Source organism: Mercenaria mercenaria, unplaced genomic scaffold, assembly GCF_021730395.1.
Source record: "Mercenaria mercenaria strain notata unplaced genomic scaffold, MADL_Memer_1 contig_934, whole genome shotgun sequence".
NCBI classification, from domain to species: Eukaryota; Metazoa; Mollusca; class Bivalvia; order Venerida; family Veneridae; genus Mercenaria; species Mercenaria mercenaria.
Genome location: NW_026463851.1, coordinates 1 through 19,832, shown reverse-complemented (window position 1 = coordinate 19,832; position 19,832 = coordinate 1). Strand labels below are relative to the sequence as shown.

At 36.8% G+C, this 19,832-nt stretch overlaps 1 protein-coding gene across 1 annotated transcript; it reads left to right on the top strand.

The window, feature by feature from the left end:
- The first annotated feature begins 3,846 nt into the window (after nucleotides 1–3,846).
- On the top strand, nucleotides 3,847–19,327 carry LOC128555004 (uncharacterized). The gene is made up of 7 exons (XM_053536347.1): nucleotides 3,847–4,050; nucleotides 13,606–14,049; nucleotides 16,554–16,718; nucleotides 17,555–17,696; nucleotides 18,003–18,103; nucleotides 18,529–18,855; nucleotides 19,046–19,327. The coding sequence occupies exons 2-7, from the start codon at nucleotides 13,615–13,617 to the stop codon at nucleotides 19,310–19,312; spliced, it is 1,437 nt and encodes a 478-aa protein (XP_053392322.1). The 5' UTR covers nucleotides 3,847–4,050; nucleotides 13,606–13,614; the 3' UTR covers nucleotides 19,313–19,327.
- Nucleotides 19,328–19,832: the final 505 nt, after the last annotated feature.

The window sequence follows — 19,832 nt, the reverse complement described above, 5'->3', positions numbered from 1 at the left end:
TGTCTCTTGGGGTTGAAATGTCTTGGGGTCGAAATGTCTTGCTAGCGGTCGGGATACCGGAAACAAACAATTTTTTGTTTTACGCCTAATCACTTTATAAGTTCATTTTAATTTATATTTTACATCTTTTATTTTCCATGTTATGTTGAAAAAGGCTTTGATAGTAGAAATGTAAAATGTCAGAATATTGAATGTCAAATGATAATTTTTTCAGGTCTAATTATTTGGACTAGGGGTTGGGCCTGGACCTAAGCATGAGCCTGACCCCTGTTTTTTGCGTAGGAATGTACAGTTTGCCTACACTACCATTTCCTACGGGTACTTATTTCCTTATTTACACCATGACTGGTGATATCGTTTTTATATTTAGAATCTAACAGAAACAGATCAATATCTAGATTCCCAGTAGATCTACAGAACAGTACAGTACTGTACTGGTACTGATGATAAACCCGGACAGATGATAAAGTCGACCACCTTGGAAATATTCGATTGCAATCGGTTATTTATAAAATTGAACACACCATCTAATAGTTTCCACTTACAACACCAACTGGTGCAAACAAAAACAAAATTGGTAAATATTCTGTATAAATAAATTACTTGCATTTATTTGTATAAAAATTATTTGTCCAAAATTACTGGGGAAGAGTGTGTTTTTTTTTGCCCATGCTCACTGTCGAAACATGAAGGCCTGACATTTGGTAACTTTTCATTACTTGATCAGGAATGACTGTTGCAGCTTTTTGGGGAAAGTTTCAATATAATACTATGAGGAAAATTTTTTAAATGTCAAAGCGTTCGAATTTATCAACAGTCGACATTCATACAGTCCCTATTTTACATACCCCTTTCAGGACCTCACTTTATACGAGTTTGCTTACTAAATATAAATGTGAATTATGTCAAGTTTTCGGCAAATGTTAAGCTTTAATTATTTTGATACCGACCATCGATTACAATTGGCAGAAATAAAAAAGTTACAGGTAAAAAACCTCATTTTCTGTTCGGGTTTATCATCAGTACCAGTATGGCTCGTTATTTTTGGGGTTTTTTTTCTTTTAACTGGTGTTTCACTTCAACATTGACATCAGTATTCATTTCCTGAGTGATTAAACTAGACTAGATACAGTAACTCTATTTACAAATCTGAATAGAAAATTATTTTAGAAAAATTATGTCACTTACTTGCTTAATTCATAGCCGCCGTGTTGAAAAATGAGACTGTTTCACCACGATGACCTACGCTAGCTTTTATCAACACCCTAGTGGAAAGACAACACGAAATCTTCTGATAGTGCGTTTGTTAGAGCCGTGTATTTGATACTACATAGGCCTACATTATATAAGGCACCAATAATCCACCTAAATGCATATAAATGGGTACTTGGGAATACCGAAAACTACTTCATTACCGAAACATCATAATAATAATACTTTTAGAAATGTAATGAAAACTGGTTTTTGGTAGTTTTCGGTAATACAAAACGTAGATCTACTGTAGAAAGAAGGGCTAAAATTACTTCGTTAACACATCTTGCATAACCAGGTCGCCATCCCACTACCGGACTACCTAACACCCAACACTAGATCGTCCAGAACCAGAACCACTCATTCCCAGGCATTCGTTCAAGTTTCACCCTCATCCAACTATCATAAATTTTCATTCTTCCCTCGTATACAGTATATCATTGGAATGCCTTGCCTTCAGATGTTGTCAACTCGCCTGGGCCAGCTTTTAGTCAGGCTGTAAGCCAGAATGAGCACATCTCACCTTAAATACACCTGCCTTGTTTTTAACCTGTTTTTAGCCATTCTCCTTCTTGCTTTTTACTACTACTTTTTTACTCGTTTAACATTCTTGCTAGTTGACGCGCAAAGTCTAGGTCCCCAGCAGGGGTTTGACTATATGGAAGATAGATGTAGATAGATAGATAGGTAGTGTTGAATTTCAAACTAATTGAAGAAAAAAAAAACTGGAGCAACTTTGGGTAGATCTATATTCGGCACCTTTTAGCATAAAAAACGGTGAAGCGATTTTTAATTCAGAATAACCGATATGAACATTTAATGAAAACGAAAGTAGATCTTTTCTGCGTCTTCAGTATAAAGTGCTGCCCAGTGATAGCTTCTGAACTACGCCGTCAATATGATGGATTTTATTATATCTTTATGATTGTGGTCGTCGTGTAAGTACGACATCTTTCGGGTCAATTTGACATTATGATGTAGTTTTTAAAAAAAAATCATGATGAACGGTATTTTTTACAACTACGTTAAAACAGCAAATATCGCAACAGACATAACACATGGTTTTATACTGATGAGTTAGGCTCTAATTTTTCAGATTTTATAATTTAAGCTGTAAAAAGTCAAACAAAAATTAATCTTAATTGTTTAACTGATAATACAAACACCAGCTGATTGTTTCGGGAAACAATTTAATATATCATAACACTGATGTACAGTGTTGTTAGGGATACACGACAAGTCGAGTATTCAGTTCGTCACGGTGAGTTAGTGTCTATTTATGCCATACATAATTCACAAACATACGGATACTTAATTAACCGCTTTTAAAGTTCTTCTGGAATTTCATATAGAATAGCATCTCTAGTGCAAGAAATGTGCCGTCATCTTGGGCACGACATTTATCCATCTGTCATAATCGCTAGCATCTGTGGCACAGTCCGGACACACCTTGAATGCTTTTCTTCGAGGTCGTCATAAATTCTTATTGCGTATCAAAAACTTAATCATTGGTTCGGGGTATATACATGTGCATGCTGATTAACTGTACAGAGCTGGTGCTTTTAAATGCACAAGTCAATGATGTAAATGGCGACATCAGCTCAGCATTATTATACATACTTCAAAAATCTGCCTACACAAATTGAGCGGGAATAAAACACTGAATATGGTAAAAAAAGGCGATTAAACCACTTTTATGTCTTAATTATCCTTTGAAGACGATATTATTGAATATATTTAATTTTGAATGATATGTCGAATTTGCAAGACAATGTTTCACCTTGTCGTATAAATTCGTCACCCCTAATCAATGTCATGCTCTGAAACCGGAGAATATTGTTTGTTTCTAAATATCAGCATCAAATGTTTCAGTTAAATAAATCAAAATGCAATTGTGGGAGTAGTTTTACATACCCGAGTGTCCTTGACCATTCTTATAGAATATTGTAAGTGCGGATTTCGTCCAAACTAGTTTTGAAGGTCGTAGTTCCCCAATGAGCGTATCAGTAAAAGTAATAGTGCTATAAAAATCATACTTCTTTGGACAAACATGCACAAACAGAAATTACAATTACAGGAGATTAAAGATTCTTAAATGAGTATAAAATGTTAATACAGAAATAAAACAGGCTATGTTGTTTCTATACTGACATTTATATTGTCCCTTTGACAGTCTGTACACTAGATAAAATATGATATTTTTGATGCGCATCCAGTGCTCTGCAAGCCATAATGTAGCTTGTATAACACTTGTATCTTATGACATTTAATGGCATTTTTTTTTGGTAACCAGTTCACGTGTCGTTAGATCGCACGCATCAACTTTGATATAAATGGGAACTACATAAGTATTTTCTAAGTATTTCAAACAAACTAAAATAGACATTGATATTAGAAAAAGTTTTCTGAAAATCAAGTATTACTGGCTTAAGAAATTGGATTTTAATGAGATAAAAAGCACTCACTTTCTGATTATTAATTCTTTAGTTAAATGTGTTGGTACTTGTACAGGTAGCTCTACATATTAAAATTTGTACGTATCAGTATCAGAACAGTGTAAGTGTAATCAGAGCAGGGGAAAATTTCTTGAAAAACCCGATGACCTACATGTACAGTGGCGAGTGTGTTTTCGAAAAATGTGTAAACATCTAGTTTCGATTTTAATTCTTGGTGAGATTTGCTGACACAGGTGTTTTATACCATTTTTTGAAAAAGCGGACATAGATTTGCTAGATATAGTCTACTTTCCGTTTCAAAATAGCTGCACCGTGAAGTCAAGGATTTGATATATTTTACAAGGTAGCTATAGACTAAATTTATTAATTTTAGGTTGGGGTGGGGGTGCGGGACACAGGTACACGACACATACCGAAAATTCCACCTATAGTATATATAAAGAGCTCTTTATATATACTATAGGTGGATTTTTCGGTATGTGTCATGTAGGCCTACCTGTGGTGCAGGACTACCCAACTTTGATACTGATGGTGCGGTGTCCCAGAGCCGGCAGGTAGGCCTACCTTGTGGCTGGTAATATAGCCGTCGACCAGGCCTACCGGCGTGATCTGACTGTTATTTCTCGTATCCTATATAATATACAGCACAGGTGCCCGGCCAAACTCCAACGCAGTGATCTCCAATGAGCGAAGCGGTAAGGGAGATCACTGCGTTGGAGTTTGGTGCCCAGCGCGTGACCCGGACTCTCTCTCCCCCTCCCCCCCACACACACTCTACAACCCCCATGTTTTTAAAAATAAAAAATGATCATCCAAATCCAGTAAAACACTGTCAAATATTCATATTACTATTAAATAAAATAGTTTCAAACAAAAATATAAAAGTATACTATGGGTACGTATTTTTGTTTGAAACTATTTATTTGATAGTAATATGAATATGAATATTTGATAGTGTTTTACAGGATTTGGATGATCATTTTTATTTAAAAAAAAAGAACATGGGGAGTTGCGGTGGGAGGGAGGGGGTCCGGGTCACGCGCCGCGCACCTTTGATAAAGGCCTACAGATCTAGTTATGAAATAGGTACCTCAATAGCTTTCTATTTAAATGCTCCGATGATATTTTTAATATCGTGGGCAAATTCTGAATATTTCAAAGAAGCATTTAGAATTTAAATCGAAAGCTGTGGTACGGAAGAACATCAATTAATTAAATAAGTGCCCAAAGGGGTTCGGCTCATGCCTGGGTCCAGGCCCTACCCTATAAAGAACACGGGTAGGGCCTGGACCTAGGCATGAGGCGAACTCCTGTGTAATGTCAGGTGCGTTTTATTTATTTACTTCGAAATTTCGAGTTACTTAACTTGAAATTTGAGATACTAACTTAAGCTTTCGACTTAGGCTCAAACGTTCGACTTTCTGTCTCTAAATTTTGACTTAATGTATGTATATCGTAATTTCGACTATAACTAACTTGAAATTTCGGATTAGAAAGGACCAACCCACAGATTGACTTGCAAACTCACTCTTATATATACCAACACCCTAAACTTCGTTTGCGGGGGTATAATGATTTCATGTATGATCTAGCTTATCTGAGGTGGTGAACTTGGCCTTAGTTTAATATCCTATTTTTGAGCTTGATTGCGATGAAAGCTTTTTAAAAGCTTATTTGGATCACTCTCGAGTTCGCTTCCTGGAAAAACCAGTGCTGGGGGCATATGAGAAGTCATGGTCGTGACCCTATTTGGGCTCGAACCAACGACCCCCGGCTTTAGCGGTCGACCTTAACCACTAGACCACCGCGCACCTTTAACTGGTCTTTGACCTCATGACAGCGGAAGTCATCTGCTGAGCACAGAATATCAAATAAGTTTTTCTTTCTTTCTTTTTTTGTTTTGTTTTGTTTTTGTTTTGTTTGTTTTTGGTTGAGTTGAGCATCACACCCACACATTTATATGTCATTGGTGACTTTCAAGTTTTTCATGGTTGAGAAAGCCCCTTCGCGCATACTGTCAGACACATATGTAGAACTGCTGACCTTCCACATGCCAAAAGGTTACTTTCTCACATAAAAGAAATCTACACCCAAAAAGACATTTCAATTCAAAAGCTGTGAGAAATGTGTGATTATAAGCACGCAACCTGAACTAATCGGCCACTGAATCCTTTTAGGATTTTTTTTACAGTTTCACTTCTGCACGTCCAAGAAATCTCAAATAACTGACAGAAGAACCACCTTAAACCCAAAGGCCATTGTACGAGTTAGAGTTAGTCTGTCGAAATTTCGAGTTAGTTAGTCGAAATTTCGAGTTACATATAAGTCATATGATACATGTACTAGGAAAAACTCACACTGAAGTGAACCTTGAATTTGTTAAGACACATCCGAATATCAACAGTGATCAAAGTGTCATGTAGCGGAGATTTTAACGCCTACGACCCTTTTTGTACAACACCACTCTGTGCCAGCTGATAGACACTTTTGAGGATGACTATAGTTGTAACTGTTGCGGGGTGGATTTTTTGGACGTAGAAGGAGAAGAAAAGGGGCATAATTATACAAAATTTAAATAGCCTCAGGAGTTATCTCATGTGAACAAAACACAGGCTCTGAACACAGACTATACTTTACCAAATATAATGGCAAAGCATATATAAAGAAACCGGACAGTTTTATGTAAACTTAAAACTAGCTAGTTGGCTTCCTCGCGTGTCCCAACCGGAGTTTCCGCAACATCTACCACTCAGCTACAGAGGACCAGCTAGTAAATATATGTCAGACGATTCAAATTTGCCATAGTATAGAAGGATATTCTCAATGGATCCATTCTCGAATCATTTGCTACCCTACATTGCACATCAAATTAGACTAGAACTGAAAAAAATCATATTTACATTATGTTATAAGTACGTAATACTATATGGCTCGAAACTGGCAATTTCTGAAAACAAAACAAACAAAACAACGCATATGGTAGTGGCAAACACTGATTTGACACAGACCATTGAACTTTTCTGCGCAGAAGTACAGCTTATGCTATTTTGAAAATATTGACTGTTAGTATCTATTCAAGAGTGATTGTTAATTGCAACTGAATATGTTCGTTACTTTTTTAGTAAGAGGAGGTCATATCATAGCCGCATCTGAATAACATTTGAAAACGAGAGCTTCTCTCAGAGAAGGACGAAAACGATCTAGAGAAATTGCAAAATTTAAAGATTTTTTTTTCGGAAGATGTGAGGGGGATTGTGGGTGGGGGAGCAGGGAGAGTGTGCGCGCGCGGTGGTGGTGACAGGATACTATATAAAGGGCAAGAAACTAAATGAAAAAAAAGTTTGTTTGATTATGAATGGGTTAATGTGTGTGGGGGTGTAATTTAGATTGTTGCAGTCTGCTCATCGTCTCCTCACCACCTGCATATTCCAAGTTTCAAGTTAATACCCTTAATAGTTTTAAGTTACGCTCTAGACACGAAAAATGATGGGCAGATTCGACCTTTGCTGTGACCTTGATCTTTGACTAACCACCCTAGTTAATCCACTCTGCACATCGTTTTATCACCATCTACCTACATCCAAAGTTTGGAGCCAATATCTTGAATGATTAAGTTCCACACATTAAATATGACGGATAGATTTCAAATTTGAGCTTAATTTGTGATCTTGAACTTAAACCTACCAATCAGGTTCATGTTCTCTGCACATCACATCATCACTACCTTTAATACCTACCTACATGACAGGTTTGAAGTCAAACCTTTAATGGTCCTGACACGACATATGACGGACAGATGTCACCCAGGAGCTCAGTTTGTGACCTTGACCTTTGACCAACAGACCCGGTTCATGTGCTGATGTCATCTATCTACATGCCATGTTTGAAGACAATACATTGCTTGGTTCTTTAGTTATGCTTCTGAACACAAAATATGATGTATAGTTGTGACCTTTTAGCCCAGTTTGTGACCTTGACCTTTGACCTACAGTGCCAAGTCAAGCATTCTGCGTATCGTCTCGTCGCCATCTATCTGTATGCTTAGTTTAAAGTATATATCTTTAATGATTATGAAGTTATGCTCCGGACACGAATTATGACGGACGGACGCATAGCATAATGCGTCCCATTTTTACAGCAACGGGCGTATATAGGTGTCGGCCCAGTACAATTTCTTCTTCTTTGCTGTATAGTAAAACAAGCAACTTCTGACATGGATTGTGACTTTCACAACAAAATTGCAGCATTGACAGTCCTGTACTTCTGAAGAATGACCCTGTTCCAGTCAATATAGCTTAGAAAATCACTATCATCAACGATGAACTTTTTTGCTACACATCAAAGTTTTAAGTCCATGTTTATATTTCCAATACACATCTGTCATGTCTACCAGTCTGGAGTAGTTTTTTAATCCATCCGCACAGGAATATAGTCCTGAAAAACACAGACAAAACAACTGTTAAAGACATCAGAAATGGCACAAAATGTACACAGTGTCAGTAAATACATTTAAAATATAACATGTCAAAGTCGGGATGGCTTTAAATTGGGAACTTCAAAATTTCAAAGAACTACTTCCTAGGATACAACGACCGGAAGTACTTCAATACCGGGGTGACACCTAAATCTAACCAAAATTTGAATTAAGCCAAATTTTTTACCCATATTCTAGTAAATTAGGGTATTGCAAGAAATACTCAACAAGGCATTCTCACCACAAACTAAATTCTGTACCGTAGTAACACTTTAAACATGAGGCTTACTCTGCGGACAAATTGGCTCGGAAACCGGTATTTCAAGTGAAAATAGACACATTAGGAAAATTGTCATATCTTGAAAAATTTTTGATGGATTCTTATGAAATAAAGTTTGGTGTCACCGGCTTGTCTTGTAGAATCTTTTATATAACAGTATGCCTTATTTTTTCTGTAAACTTATATATCAAATAAGAAATTACTAAAAAAAATAAGACATTTTTATTTAAAAAATACAGAATTTGCTAACTAAAATGAAAATAAATTTATATTTTAAAGATTTAAAGGACAAAATTCCATGACTGAGACCAATTAGGATTACTGCAACTAATATCTGAAAGTAAAACACACCCATACACCACACTATTTACTAATAATATCAATTAAGATCAAAAGTGATTATCTAAGACTTAACACCTCTTAATGATGCACTTCAAACAGACTTTCTGATAGCTGGATTAGCATATATTATCCTTGAAAAAACAACCTGAATGTGTTAATAATGGCACAAAAAAGACTTCTACTTACAATACTGCCAGTCTTTAAGCAGACAGCATCAAAATCTTACATCAACTGTATAGAATTCAACATGGCAAAGGGCAAACTTAAGCGCCGTGCTGCTGGCGGACATTTCAAGCCAGGAAATAAGAAATCACCTGCTTACCTTCTTCCTTCTAAGGCTGCAACCGATCCTGGATGTAGTTCAGCTGTAAATGAAGACCAGCTGGATAGGGGCTGCCCAAAGAAACCCGAACTTCGACCACGACAGCTGGATCTGAAAATGGAATGTGAACCATTAGGGAACAGGGTTGTGAATCTGGACCAACTAATTTACCTTATGAACAGTGTGTATCAGCAACATAGTTCTGGAAAGTGTAAACAGTTAAATATCTCACTGCACAAGGAAGAGAAATATGGACTAGGCTCAAAACTGCAGTTCAAGTGTAATTCCTGCCATTTCCTCTCAAATAAAATGGAAACATATAAAAAACGTCGGGACGGCAAAGGAGCAGCAATTAACATGTTACTTGCTTCTGCCCTTCAGGATACTGCCATCGGAATAGAAAAAGTGAACTTGCTCTTAACATCTATGGACATACCACCACCAGCTAGAAGCAACATGCAAACTTTACTGAATGCTGCCAGCCTCAACACTGTCAAGCTGAATGAGGAGGACATGGCAGCAAAAAGGCAGCTAGTCATTCAGCATAATCTGGAACAAGGACATCAGAACCCGCAACTTCTAGACCTGTCCTTTGATGGCCGCTACAATGCAACAAGAATGGTGTCTTCTTACAAACCTGGACAGGCAGCTTCACAAGCCTATGGAGTTGCCATTGAAAACCATACAAGCTACAAGTATATAGTGGGACTAGCTGTACAAAATAAACTCTGCTGGACAGGAGCCTATCTGAGGAACAAGGGGTTCGACATAACTTGTCCTGGTGGCCATGCTGAATGCACAGCAACAATATCATACATGCAGCCTCATTCTGAAAGAAAAATGGCATATGGCATTGCTGAGCAGTTGTCAAATGAAGACCTACTTGTCCGCACACTGACAACTGATGGAGATACAGCAGCTCATCTGGGAATGAATGACTTCTATGATAAGCTAGGCTATGCCTGGAGTGTCAACCGCCAGGCAGATCCGCATCATCTTGGCAGCAGGCAAGTGAGAAAAGCCCGGACTTCCAACTGGAGCCAGACAGTATTCGAAGGCAAGAAACTGACAGGCAGTGCCAGACAACAAGCCATTTCCGCTCTGGGTAAAGATATCAAGGCCAGATGTAGCGCCATCATAGAGAAACTTCGAACCGATGGAAATGGACTGACAGAAGAAGTAGTAAATCGCTTACCGGCAATAAGAGCAGCTACTATACAGTGCTACGCTGGAAACTGCAGCTTCTGTCCACATGACTCGATAGTTTGCTCTGGTCTAGGGGGTGTTGGTGACTGGTGGTACCATTCTAAGTTTCTACCAACCCATGGAATTCATCACCTGCAATTGAACAAAAATGACCGTGAGCTGTTGTCAACAATTCTTGAGATAAGACTCAGTGAGTGTGCCATCATGAGTGTGAAAAACAACACTTCAACACAGAAATGTGAGGGGTTCAACAGGGCAGTACTATCTACTATGCCGAAAGATATTAACCTGTCCAGAAACTTTGCTGGTAGTCTGGCATCAAAAACACTTCAGCTGAACAATTCATTGCAAGCTTCTGTGGAAAAAAAAGTCAAAAGCATTACCGGACTGGCTCTTTCACCACAGGCAAAAAGGTATCTGAAAACAACTTCAAAGAGGTCACAGAGACACAGAAATCATCAAAAAACAGCCAAGTTCAAGACCCGCAGAAAAAATAATCGAGCAAAGCTGGAATATGCTTATCATCAAGCCCGCAGTTCAGGCCAGTATTCGGATGAGTACGTGAAAGGACAACTTGATGAGGCTCCATCAGCAAAACAGTGTTTCTAAAATTTAATGCCTTAGAAACATGGCGGTTGTTCACCTACAAGGGAAAGAAACAGAAAAAAAGGGAAAGAGCACCGTCACATTCATGGCAGAATGTCTGATGATGGCCTGATGCCGGCCGAAACGGAAAGAGCTCTTGAACATTTACTGAAACTAAAATAATACATAAACAACAATAACAACAACAAGAACCAAAACAACAGGCATAACTAGTATCCATCTCAAATTCATTGTAATACAAACATTGCCCTGTAAATTAAAAAAAATAACAGAAAATTAAAACTATAGTCAATGTGTTGATAAATGCACTAGACAGTCTGCTAAGCGGTGCCCTGCCACATCAAAATGCCCATAACACCTAGAATGAGAAAAACAATTTTTCCTTAAATTATTTGTACTGTTTCCCTCAAAAACAAGGTGTTCAACATTTATGCACAGTTTATTATTGCACAAATGTGATGCCTGTTGACTGCCTGAAATATCAAAATCTCTATAATGAACCATTAATGCAACACGGTGACTGGTTCGTGTTCTATAACCGGCAGACGGTGGGTCTCTTGGATCTCTGTAACGAAACTGGCCGTAGCCAAATTTGTTAATACAACCAGTCCAAAATATACATTCTCCATTTTCATGCAAGTCACTGTTGATCTGCAGTTTGTTGCGGCAATGTTCCAGTAGGTCATCCATCCTAAAAAAACTGTTCGAAAAACTGATACACAAAAATAGTGATTTTTTTTTAAAAAGTAAACAAATTAATTTTTCTCTATTTTTTTTTAAAATTAATAAAATCTGTCTGATTTTCTCTTATATAGCCCGGTTAATAGTCTTTTTCTTCTTGAAAGTCTTTGCACTATTGCAGACGACTGAATAATCAAAGGGAGATGACTGTTACTTAATTTAAATGAAAATTTAACTATTAAATTTTTAAAAATTCAATAAAATTAAAATTTCACAAACCTTGATAAAATCCTTTTAGCCACTGGTTTTTATTGTTATCAGCTACTAGTGTGTGAAGTTTCATAGCTGTAAACCCTTTGGTTGCTGAGATATTCAAAATTAACTTTTTCCCATATAGGTGTCGGCCCAGTACAATTTCTTCTTCTTTGCTGTATAGTAAAACAAGCAACTTCTGACATGGATTGTGACTTTCACAACAAAATTGCAGCATTGACAGTCCTGTACTTCTGAAGAATGACCCTGTTCCAGTCAATATAGCTTAGAAAATCACTATCATCAACGATGAACTTTTTTGCTACACATCAAAGTTTTAAGTCCATGTTTATATTTCCAATACACATCTGTCATGTCTACCAGTCTGGAGTAGTTTTTTAATCCATCCGCACAGGAATATAGTCCTGAAAAACACAGACAAAACAACTGTTAAAGACATCAGAAATGGCACAAAATGTACACAGTGTCAGTAAATACATTTAAAATATAACATGTCAAAGTAGGGATGGCTTTAAATTGGGAACTTCAAAATTTCAAAGAACTACTTCCTAGGATACAACGACCCGGAAGTACTTCAATACCGGGGTGACACCGTATAGGAGAGATCGTGTTTGTATACAAATCCGTTGTATTTTCTTTTTTTAGAACTGATAATTTTAAGACAGTTATCGGGTGGGCAGACGCCGAATGTCCATGTTTTTTGTAAACAGTGATGTTTTTCTAACGGCCTAAACTTTCTTTAAACACAAATTATATCAATAATATTTTATCACTGGAAAAGTTATAAAACAAGCAATTTGTTAATTACTTTTTAATTATTATTTTGAAATAAAATGGATTAATTATGAACACTTAACTTGCAGTGTTTTTCTAAACAATCACTACGCCGCTATTAAAACTATATGTCATTTAAAATGGTTATTCGTTTTTTTGTTGTTTTTTTTTAAAGATATTGGAATACGAAAATATGAAAACGGGGAGTATTTCAAAACTTTTTGAATTTCAAAAATCCATAAATGATCCAAAAAATTATTAATAATTAAAAATTCCGATCCCATACGCAAACGATGTAAAAACAATTGTTTTGCCCACCACCAGATTTATAAACAGATGTTAATGCGTGACGTGTCTCGACGATCTCTCCTATAGATAAGAAATACGTTATCCGTACTTCAGGTTAAGCAAGTTTTATATAAGAGTGCTATTGAAGTACACAAAATATTGATACCTGGTAAACTCATATAGTTTTGGCATCATTTGAAAGTGTATTGCCTACTGAAAAAGAAAATAGAAATAACATGACACTATATATTATAGATGTTTTGACTTTTCAGTTATAGTCTTCAGTGATACCTGAACAAAAAAAAAAGTTGTTTCAGTGTAATATTTATCATTTCGTTGTCAAAAGCATGACTGTAATGATTCTTGCATATTATTATGGACATCCTATTTAGCCTAATTAAAATCCCCACCTACCTTCCCAATTTTTTGATGGCATGTAACAGGAACCACACATATTTTTTTTGCCCTTTCTGATTCTTGTTCAACAGACACAACTCTTTCAAATGATATAAAAAAAACATGGGCTTACCAGGCAACGAAGTGGATCGGATACCTTAAAGCACGTTGCCTACGTTTACATCTGCTTTCCTAAACTAATTTAGTCGTCTTCTTTGAAAAATGTAAATATAGAATTTTCTTATTTTTTTTTCAGAAATGAAAGATGGCTGACACATTTGAAATAGCATTTTCTTTCGACACAACTGGATCAATGTACAGCTGTCTTGAAGAAGTTCGAAGACGCCTCAGAGAAATGGTGCAGGATCTGAAACGCAAAATACCTGGTATACGTATTGCTATATTTGCCCATGGTGATTACTGCGATGCTGGGTCAAAGTATGTCACAAAATACCTGAATTTTACAAACGACCCAAACACGCTCTGCAGTTTTGTCAGTAATGTTTCCAGTACTGACGGAGGAGACACACCTGAATGCTACGAACTTGTAATGAGAGAAGTACAAGAAAAGCTCTCTTGGAGTACCTACTCCCAGAAGGCCTTGGTTATGATTGGCGACGCGCCACCGCATGAAAAATCTGAAAGCCAGAACTATCGTCATCTAGACTGGAAAGAAGAAACAAAACTTTTAAGAAAAATGGTAAGTGATCCTTTACATGATTTTCCAATTGATTTTACATTATCTTATAATTACGGACTTTGAAAACGCAACAGTGGGGTATGTTGGATTTTACCAGGAAGGCAAATTTAACCCACTTATGTAGTGATATACACAGTGTTATACACCGTTTTAAATATCAACTTCATAGTACCGTCATTTTGATACCAACATATGTACTATCAAATGAGTAATGATGGAAATTTTATTGCATGGTAAAGACATTGCTCTAGAAAATGAAAGACGTTGAATATTAGCATGTGAGCAGATTGGATTTTTAAAAGGAATATGTATAGTGTTGCACTCTATCTTCAAATGCCAATGACATGTCAAATGCGACTTGTACTAAAACTGTTGCATGATAAAGATCATCGATATGACAACGCGTACAGTATTCAAACTCAATACAATGGTTTAGTACCTCTCGATAAAGGTCTGAAACGATTTTAGGATTAGTGGGTCAAAGGTCAAGGTCACAGAGACCTAACTATTTTTTTTACATTTTTCATTTTCGGACTCAGAAAGTATATCAGATACAACAGTCAATCTTTACTTGATGACTAAGCACCACTTGCGTTTTTGTGGTCTAAAGGTTAAAGGTCAAGGCCACAGTAACTGGGAGACTGAAAATGGTTTCCAGACTGTAAATCATAAACTATAATAGCAACCGATTTCAAACTCGACACGATGAATAAATACCATTAGAGCAAGAACAGTGACTCAGAGGTCAAGGACAGGAGGCTGAGTCACAAAGTAGATCAGATACAGCATTAGCATTCAAGACTAGCTAGTACCACTTTTGGAGTATCCCTATTGTTTTGGGTGTATAGGTTAAAGGTCAAGGTCACAGTAGCCGGGAGACTGAAACTGGTTTCGAGACTGCAAATTATTATGTAAAATAGCTCCTGATTTCAAACTTCAAACTGAATAAATACCTCTGTCAATTTTGGGATCAGTGACTCAGAGGTCAATGACACAGGGATCTTAAGGGTAATTTGTTTGTTTCCTAGGCTCTAAATCAGAAAGTATGACAGCTTCGCCTTTCAACCTTTACACAATTACTAAGCACAAGTTGAAGAAGATCTCTATTGATTTTGGGGTCAGAGCCTGGCAGGTCAAGGTCACAAGGATCCTTTTGTTTAGCTTCTGTAAAGTGTCTTGATATTGTATCTTAGTATACCTCATTCTCATCCTGCACTGTCTTCCTACTGCACTCCCCAACCCACACCCCCACCCCGCCCTTGCCCTGTCCTGTACGCCTGAAACAGGCGTATTCTACTCCGTTAGACGCATTCTTTTTGACCAAACACCTAGAAAATAACAAAAACCATACCACCACACAGTTTGTGTTTTCTATGTTTTAATAAGTAAGATTTATCTTTTAAAGTACAAATAATATACTGGTTTGTTTTTTCTAGTAAGAGAGATAATTTGTATACATTATTTAAAGTACAAGATATGTCATACCATCCTTTATAGAACTTTTTAAAGTTGTATAAATATTATCGATATTACACACATCAAACACACTGACTGCTATGGAGTGCCGTTTTACTATTTATTCACTATCATTATTATGTCTCCCAGCACACAGTGTGAGAGACATCACTATCATTATTATGTCTCCCAGAACACAGTGTGAGAGACATCACTATCATTATTATGTCTCCCAGAACACAGTGTGAGAGACATCACTATCATTATTATGTCTCCCAGAACACAGTGTGAGAGACATCACTATCATTATTATGTCTCCCAGAACACAGTGTTAGAGACATCACTATCATTATTATGTCTCCCAGAACACAGTGTGAGAGACATCACTATCATTATTATGTCTCCCAGAACACAGTGTGGGAGACATATTGATTTACTCCTGTCTGTATGTGTGTCTGTCTCTCTGTCTGTGTATTTGTCACAAACCTTGTCCGCACTCTAAGTCGAACATTTCTCATCCGATCTTCACCAAACTTGAATAAAATGTGTTTGCCAATAAGTCCTCGGCCAAGTTCGATAACAAGCCAGATTGGCCCAGGCACTTCGGAATTATGGCCCTTGAAACTTGTTTTGTTAATCAAAGCACTGAAAGTCTGATAAGGCAGTTGAGGTTTTGGTGCATGGTTGACTCATATACTACTATTCGGATCATTAGGCAGTTGTGGGAGACATGCGCTTTTCTCAAAAGCAGCTCTAGTTTATAATTGATTATCATAAATCACCCATATTTTTGTATATCTTTAAATGATTTATTGATATCATAAAATATATTTTCAGATAGATCTACCATAATATGAATTTAGAATACCAGTATATCGAATTAGAGATGTGTAAAAACCGTGTGGAAAAGTCCTCTAATACATGTTCAAGCTGTGGAACTCTGGAGAGAGATATAAGGTCATCATTGACCTTATGTACATTTTAATTTTTCAATTTTCTGCCTTATTGATTCGAACCACTGTTTACTAATGCTAGTATTCTCATTTCAGGATATCAAAGTCTATGCGGTCCAATGTAACTATTATTCCAGTTTCGAATATTTCTATCAACATATTGCGGCAAGAACGTTTGGTTACTACATGCGTTTGGCAAACATCAATGAAGTGAAGGACCTTCTTATGAAGATTTGCTTCAGAGAAGCTGGTCTAGAAGACGTAAGACCTTTGTACATTTGTTGGATTTTGAACGGGTTTTGGAAGTCACAAACAAATTTTTGTCATCTACAGTCTGTGTTTTATCTCACTTTTACTTAGACAAAGATTTGTCCGGTTTAGACATTTGCGATTTGACTTTAGAGCTACAAGCAGCAGTGTTATGTTTCTACTTATATTTTAAAAGCAGTTCTGACAAAACTAAGTGTATAGTATTGTATAGCAAGCTTAATATATAAAGACCTGAATTTATATTGTAACTTGGGCCTGAAGGAAGGCTAAGGATTCATTTACTTAAACCAGAAAAAAATGATTTATTTTAGAAATGAGACATTGCTATTGAAAGTTAGTGTGTATATGGCGTAAAGGGAAAAGTGTTGACATTGTATTTGAGGATGTAATGGTCAAAGTCAAGCTTTTGTTACTTAACATAGTTCCAATTAATAACACGTTTATAATGATCTATTTTGATCTGTAATTAGTATGTAGCAAACTGATATGGAGACATGACATTGGTTGGACCAAGGTCGTTGTTACTATGAACAAAAAGGCGAATCTGCTCCATCAAAGTAAAGACGAAGTTCGCACTACTTTGTATGTATAAGTATCATATGAAACAATAATGTTAGTATTGCATTTTGGACCGCTGAGGTCAAGGTCAATATTACAAAAAAATAGAAAAATATTCATCCAATAGAACAAGCTTGGAATGTCAAATTCTGAAAATACTCGGACGTAGGTGCTGTGAGTGATCAACATACGTTTTAGAATCACAGTCATAATCGACTTACATGTAAAAGAAGTTAGCATAAACTACAACTTGGGTATAATTGTTTCAGATGCCGAGTTCAGCTGTAACCACTCCCCATGTTTTTACTCCAACACCATATCCAGAAGTTGTTGGAAAACGGTCAAGTCCCATTGCTGAGATGATTGCTAGGGAGTCCGATGATGACGACGATGCAAGTGATGATGAATATGGTAAAATATTTATAGTTTAGTTTGGCGATCACGTGAGTAAAGAGCTATCACTCGGGCTGTTGATCCGAGCTATATACATGTAATTTTATGGTCATACAATCAATAATTTTATAAAATAAATGAAAAATACATGAACAATACTTTGTCATACCTTATTGAATCTTTCAAAAGCAACGTTTTGAACTAAACATTTAACACTAGGTTGTAAGCTTAGGATGTAGTGTTCTCAAGTATAGAGCTGTTCAAACAAAAGAAATATCAAAGATTACTCGAGACAATTATTAGAAATCTTTTTTTATATTTCAGAGCTACAATGTTTTATGTGCAAAAAGTCAAAACCACCGAATGAGTTTCCTAAAACACCTATATCTGACAGCTGCAATCATTATCCTGGACATTGTCTAAGGGTGAGTGGACTTCTTGTGTCATACTGGCGTTATTCTTTCAGTACAACTTCCGCGCAGTATTAGTGTCAGACGTTCATATCTGCTGTACCAATAAGGGGAAGTAACACTGTTGCTTTCAGTACAGTATCTTGCAGAGAACGCATGAAAATAATGCACAATGTAAGATTAAATTAAATGACCCTTTGAATGTTTAACAAATATAAATTATACACCTATCATCCTGCGTTTTCATTTTTAGCCCGTCCAGTCATACAACGCTATTGACAGACTTGCTTTGTCCAGTTTATATTCCGGGAAGTACTTAAATAATTTCGGACAGATCTTATGATTCTTTTAAAAAGGTGTAAATCGTATCATTTTCCAATGCAAGATGTATGTTAAGAGAAGGAAGTCGGTTCTATAAACATTTTGAAACTTTATTTCAGTGTGTTGTAGAATACGTCAAAAGGACAGGTCAGTGCCCACACGAAGAATGCGATGTTGTGGTTGAACCAGACTGTGAAATGGTTAATTTCTTTGAATCAAAACTAGACAGAATGTTTGTTGATTACTCAAAGGTTTTAGAAGAGAATCGCAAACTAATGACAGGATATGGAGGACCGGTCTTCTCCGTGTCAGCAATGAACGGGGACACTGCCTGGGTACCATATGATCCAAGAATGGCGGTTGCAGACTTGAAGAGAGAAGTAGAAACACAACTTGGTATCAAGGAATCACAGCAGAAGATTCTATACAAGGAAAGAGGTCTTAAGGTAACGAACATTATGTTATGGCCGTCGTTAGTTATTTAGCATGAATATCAATTTCCTTGCGTAAGTCTGTAAAATACACAAAATATAAATGAAATTACTAGTTTAAAAAGATGTCTGTCGTCTTTGTCATCAGAAATTAAAGGTAGACGTTTATCTTATTGATTGTATAATTGGTATCTTTATGTTACAGACCACTAAAGGACCAGGTCAGCCATTCACACTCTCAGACTATGGAATAACGGAAACCAGCTCACTCAGCTTGATAGTGCCTTTATACTGTATACCAGAGAACCTGGATCATGTAGTGTTCGATTTGTCCTGGGAATTCCCCAAAATTAATCCGGATTTTCTTGATGCATCGTGCCTTGCATTTGAAAAACACGAGTTTATCCAAGTCATAGACTGGAACCACTCAACAAACGATTACTATTTGAAAGGTATATATTTACACTACTAAAGACAATAGTTACCATTCATGATTTGGTATGTCATACATATATTCAAGGTCAAGCGAGACCTTTAACGCCCTCTTGATGTGAAATATTGTCAGAAAGTTTGTCTATATGAAATCTAGGATAAGTTTGAAACTAGGCATGTTGGGGTAAAATGTAGGAAACATTGTTCAAAATCGTAGTAAACCCTTGTTAGTACTCTTATCTAGAAGCCATTTTTATGCCCCGCTTCGAAGAAGGAGGGGTATATTGTTTTGCAGATGTCGGTCTGTCGGTCGGTCGGTCGGAATGTAGACTCAAGAACTCTTGGGCCTAGGATCATGAAAGTTGATAGGGAGGTTGGTCATCACCAGCAGATGACCCCTATTGATTTTGAGGTCTGTATGTCAAAGGTCAAGGTCACAGTGACCCTGAATAGTAAAACGGTTTCCGGATGATAACTCAAGAACCCTTGGGCCTAGGATCATGAAAGTTGATAGGGAGGTTGATCATGACCAGCAGATGACCCCTATTGATTTTGAGATC